Here is a 5,044-nt window from a genome sequence, read left to right as displayed (position 1 = left end):
GGGGGGGGGGGAGGGGAACTAATGCAGCGTTGGATAGGTGGAAGTGTCTACTATTCCAGTGCGAAAACTCGTTTTTGTCGCTGTAGTAGTATTTTTTCTAGGTTAGAAGGTTAGAGGTTAGAAGGTTAGAGATTAGAAACGAACGTGTTTTTTTCTCGTGCCGATAACAATGTGTGACGAAAAACACGAGCAACGGATCAATGTGAAATTTCGCGTTAAATTAAAAAAAACTCCGACTGAGTGCTATAACTTGTTGAAAGAGGCCTATGGTGAGAATTCTCTATCTCGTGCGCGTGTTTTCGAATGGTATAAACGGTTTTCTGAAGGCCGAGAGAGCACCGAAGATGACCAACGTCCAGGTCGACCTGTCTCTGTTTCAACTCCGCAAACAGTGACCAAAATCAATGAAATTGAAATGAATTGTGCGCGGAGATCGTCGTATGAGCATTAGGATGATTGCTGAGACTGTAAACGCCGATAAAGAAACTGTCAGAAAAATTTTACATGACGAATTGAACATGTAGAAAGTCTGTGCGAAGTTGGTCCCAAAAACGCGCTGTCTGCGAAGCGTTATTTAGCCGCTAAAGGCACTCCAGTGCTCGAACACGCGCCGTACTCGCCTGATTTAGCACCCTGTGACTTTTTCCTGTTTCCAAAGATCAAGTCTGTCTTAAAAGGAACCCGGTTTGAGTCGATGGAAGAGGTGAAACGAAAATCGGCGGAGCTCCTAAATACACTTACAAAAGAAGACTTCCAACATTGCTTTGACCAATGGAAAAAACGAATGGAACGGTGTGTGGCGAGGGGAGGGGAGTACATTGAAGGGGAGCATTCGATTGTAGAATAATTTTTAAAATAAAACTTTTTCATAAGCAGTCTCGTTATTTAATAGCCAGACCTCATATATATATATATATATATATATATTTATATATACATTTATTCCTCTATATCTGTATACATAATTGCTTTGTATTTTAGCCTCAAGTCTTCTGCCATTAGTTTAACGATTACGACGCAATTTTATTTTTAAGACCGATACTAAGAAGATGATATTTTATTTGTAAGATCGTTCACGCATTAAAGTTTCCTAAAATAATAATCTGGTATTTTAAATAGTTTCCTGTTTACCTACATATTGTATCACGAAGTGATAAACATAATCTTGAGAGAAGCACGCAGAAAGTCAAATGTTTTCTCGAGATTATTTATAGACAATCAATGTTGTTGAGTTACACCACATGTGATGTACGTGTTCGCAAGAGCGCACTGCGCAGAATCGTTCACGAAGGAAGGATGGGGAAGAAAGATCGATGAAACGAAATGTTAGTCGCGACTGCGAGTTGAAATACACCGTTAATGCTTTGTGCGACTATCTGCCGAGGAAAGTGGTGCCGTATTTCTTTGTTCTTCATGGTAAATTTTTTCAATAATAAGCTAAATTCTTTAAATAATTAGATACATTTGTTTATTTAATTATTTGCCCTACATTACAATTAGATTTGTCTTTTGTTGTTGTTAAATGTATAGATTGGAAAAGTACGATACTATATATTAGTATAACTAAATACTCCGTACTGTTTGAATAAATATAATTTTTAATTAAAATTTTGTCCTGATAAAAGACTTGTCTTTTTATTGTATATAACACGCTTCGTTTACATTAATTTACGCGTATGTTTTACATTTTTGTATAGGAAAAGACTAAAAATGTCGACCGTGCGAACCTCGCACGTATCGACCCGACTGACGATCCAGTTGATCTCTTCAAAGTATGGCGTGACGAAGCGATACAATTTCACGAAGGAATAGTAGACGTTTGCTGTGTGGCGACTTCCTCCAAGTAAATATATTAGGTTGGTGCATATGAAATGTCGGATTCTTAAGTGATTGTATAAAACTGTATATCTTTCTTCAAAAGCTGTTTATTCAATCAAAGTATGCTCCATTCGCTTCAATACACTTCTCCCAACGAGATTTTAAAGCGTAGATGCCTGTCTTAAAAAAATTTTGGTCTTTAGAATTAATAAACTCTGATATCGAGTTTTTTAGACTGTCTTCATTTTCATGGTGTTTGCCTCTTAAAAACAGCTCTAAATGCTTGAAAAAATGAAAATCGGTCGGCGAGAGATCCGGTGAATATGGTGGATGCTGCAAAACTTCATATTCCAGTTCGTTCAGTTTCGCAATTGTTTTGTGCGATGTGTGCGGCCGAGCGTTGTCATGGAGCAGTAGCGGGCCATGCCGATTCACAAGCGATGGGAGTACAATTTGGTGTCTCAATATCGTTGTATGGTCAACTTTCATCCTGATAGCAAGTTCCCTCGTGGATACGGCTGGATCCGCTTCCACTAGAGCCTTCAGGTCATCATTATTCACAGACGTTTTGGGTCTTCCGCGCGGCTCATTTTGCAGTGAAAAATCGCCAGTCCGAAATTTTTCGAACCAACGCTGCACTTTCCGATTGTTAACCGTATTCTCCCCAAACGCTTGGTTTATGTTGCGTGCAGCTTTTGCAGCACTATTACCAAGTTTGTACTCATATAAGAAAATGACGCGAATGTCGGCAGAATTCATATCGGTAATAAACTCAAAAGAAATAAAAAAGGGAAGACCTTCGAGAAAACCTATTTTGTTGAAATGAGTCTCTGGCAATGGACAATACGAGTATGAATGAGGTTATGCCAAATACAAAAGTATAACGAAAACAGGGAGGAAAACGTCCGCATGTAAAGAGAATGCGACATTTCATACGCACCAACCTAATACTTTGATTTAAACAGTGAAATATAAATTGAACTTGCTCTATCTATTCCTCAGACATTCCAAGATTAGTTCGAGAAATTTATTATTACGTGAATTTGATAACGACGGTTTTGTTATTATGACAGATGCACGTAGCAGAAAAGTCGACGATATGGTAAGTATAGCTCATTAATATATCAGTCATTTTAATTATTACCCAGTAAATATGATAACATATTAATAACTTCAAATGACCTCAAATGACATTAACAGCATTTAAATAAAGTCAAAGATGTCATTAATACATAATCATGTTTGCTGAGTGGTCAGATAATTTTCTAATCTTTAATATTATTTTTGTAATTATGGTACAAATTAAAACTTTGTACAAGTCTATTTAAAACTATATGATTAAAGATTATAGTTTTTTATTAATTCTTTCTCGAAAATTGTTTTGCGAAAAACTTGAACTAAAGCTTGAAACTTAAATAATTTCAAAAAGCTAAATAATTTGAATATTTTAAAAAGAGAAGTAAATAAAAGTAAAAACAAACACAAAAATTTGAATATTTACTTTTTTTTATTTCCTTCCTTTTGTAGGAGCATAATCCGTACGTAACTATGTGCTTTTTATGGATTTATAAAAACGACAAACAGCATAAAGTTATGCGACAGGTAATAAGGTAACATTTAATTTCGAAATAATGTTGTACCAATAATATTTTCTTTTATACCACCAAGTGCCCTATTTTATATTTACTCTACGTTTTTATATTTCAAAAAACATCAAATATGTATGACAGTTGGTGTTGGTGACAGACAGGTGTTTAAATTACGGTGTTTAAAAGTATTGATTTTTAGGTGAGAATAGAAGGGTCAATGAAAAAACTAGAAAAACCGGCTTATGAATATATGTACGAAAAGGAACCATTGTACTGCAAGATCCGATCTTACCTGTGTCATCAGGACCAACTGGCCGATTGGGACGATTTGAACCGTCGGTACAATGAAATATTAGCAGAAGCAAAAAAGAATGGAGAAAATTTGCCAATGCCAGATCACTAGTAAGTCTTGTTTAATTTGAGTAGTTTATAATGAAAAAAAGTGTGAATATTACAGAACGCTATATTTATCACAGAGAATGTAATATTCTTGAGATCTTACAGATCGAACATCTTACAGATCGAACATAACAAATTTTATTTGAAACAAATGAAAAATTATAAATTTTAAGACTATTCTCTCATTTGTTAATAATGTTTTGCTACCTTCCTTAATTTATTGTAACTAATTCATGTAACGTCCCATATATAAAAGCAGAACGATATTCAAATTTTAAACGTTTCAAACACTTTTCTAAAAAAAAGGAATACAATAGAAACCAACTTGTACTTTAACGAACATAACAAAAAATGTTCTTAGAAAAGTATAGTGAAACTTAACGAAAAATCTACTTTAATATTATTTATGCTTTCAGCGTGGCTTATAAATTAGCACCCGAAATGATGGAATTTTATTACGGGCGGGACGAGCTAATCGCCGATCGAATACGCTACGAGAACTCGACCAGATGTTGGGAACATCAGAGAATAGCGGCCTAATTTTATATGGCATCCTATCTTTTTATCGTCATGATTTCAATTTTGTCTTCCTATCATAGATATTCGGATAGCGTATAAAATGATCGACAAATTTGTGATATTTTGAGAGTTCTTAGATGACCCCACTGTATAATCAGGTATTGCACGTTTTTCTTCAATTCTACAAGAAATTTTGATATAAACTCTCAGAATCCTAGAACTCAGAATTTTAGGCCCGCATTAATAGTCGGATCTTATATTCAAGATCGTCTCAAGTTCATCTTCAGAAGTTTTGTAACCAATGAAATAAACTAAGTCTGAAGGTAAACTGAAATCTTTGATATAAGATCTAGATCAGAAGACTGTTAATACGGACCTAAATCTCCAAATTCGAATTTCAAGACAATTTCTAGAAATACAACTGTCCGAAATATTAAAAAGTACGTAATACTCATCAAACTTACTATGACATTTTCATACATCAAGGCTACTTTCCATTTTAAAAAACTCCTTCTCTGCTCTGAATAAAGATGTTCGATCGCAACTGCGAAAATCACTTTTTTAATCGATTTTGTATCGAAACAGTTAAAATCTGCATATAGTCGGCAAAATAAAGGTTGGAATACTTTTTTTTGACAAGTAAAAAGAATCAATTTCCGTCAAAATCGAGTTGAAAAATGGATTAAAAATAATTTTCTTAAAGATCGATTTAAAATCGA

At 34.5% G+C, this 5,044-nt stretch overlaps 1 protein-coding gene across 2 annotated transcripts; it reads left to right on the top strand.

Annotated features, from left to right (window-relative positions):
- Nucleotides 1–1,283: 1,283 nt before the first annotated feature.
- On the top strand, nucleotides 1,284–4,869 carry LOC106741588 (pyridoxine/pyridoxamine 5'-phosphate oxidase-like). Of its 2 annotated transcripts, XM_014613722.1 has the most exons (6): nucleotides 1,285–1,416; nucleotides 1,698–1,843; nucleotides 2,821–2,920; nucleotides 3,346–3,420; nucleotides 3,607–3,809; nucleotides 4,223–4,869. In XM_014613722.1, the coding sequence occupies exons 1-6, from the start codon at nucleotides 1,360–1,362 to the stop codon at nucleotides 4,344–4,346; spliced, it is 705 nt and encodes a 234-aa protein (XP_014469208.1). In that variant the 5' UTR covers nucleotides 1,285–1,359; the 3' UTR covers nucleotides 4,347–4,869. The 2 variants fall into 2 exon arrangements, with proteins under 2 accessions (XP_014469209.1, XP_014469208.1); XM_014613723.1 differs by lacking the exon at nucleotides 3,346–3,420 and having other exon boundaries at nucleotides 1,284–1,416.
- Nucleotides 4,870–5,044: the final 175 nt, after the last annotated feature.

Source organism: Dinoponera quadriceps, unplaced genomic scaffold (genome assembly GCF_001313825.1).
Source record: "Dinoponera quadriceps isolate SergipeBrazil2010 unplaced genomic scaffold, ASM131382v1 scaffold586, whole genome shotgun sequence".
Taxonomy (NCBI): Eukaryota; Metazoa; Arthropoda; class Insecta; order Hymenoptera; family Formicidae; genus Dinoponera; species Dinoponera quadriceps.
This window is presented reverse-complemented; position numbering and strand designations above follow the sequence as displayed.

Coding starts and splice junctions, on each gene's coding strand:
- LOC106741588 (XM_014613722.1), top strand. CDS start 1,360: ATGCTTTGTGCGACTATCTGCCGAGGAAAGTGGTGCCGTATTTCTTTG. Junction 1,417..1,697: donor GTATTTCTTTGTTCTTCATG/GTAAATTTTTTC, acceptor ATTTTTGTATAG/GAAAAGACTAAAAATGTCGA. Junction 3,421..3,606: donor AGCATAAAGTTATGCGACAG/GTAATAAGGTAA, acceptor ATTGATTTTTAG/GTGAGAATAGAAGGGTCAAT.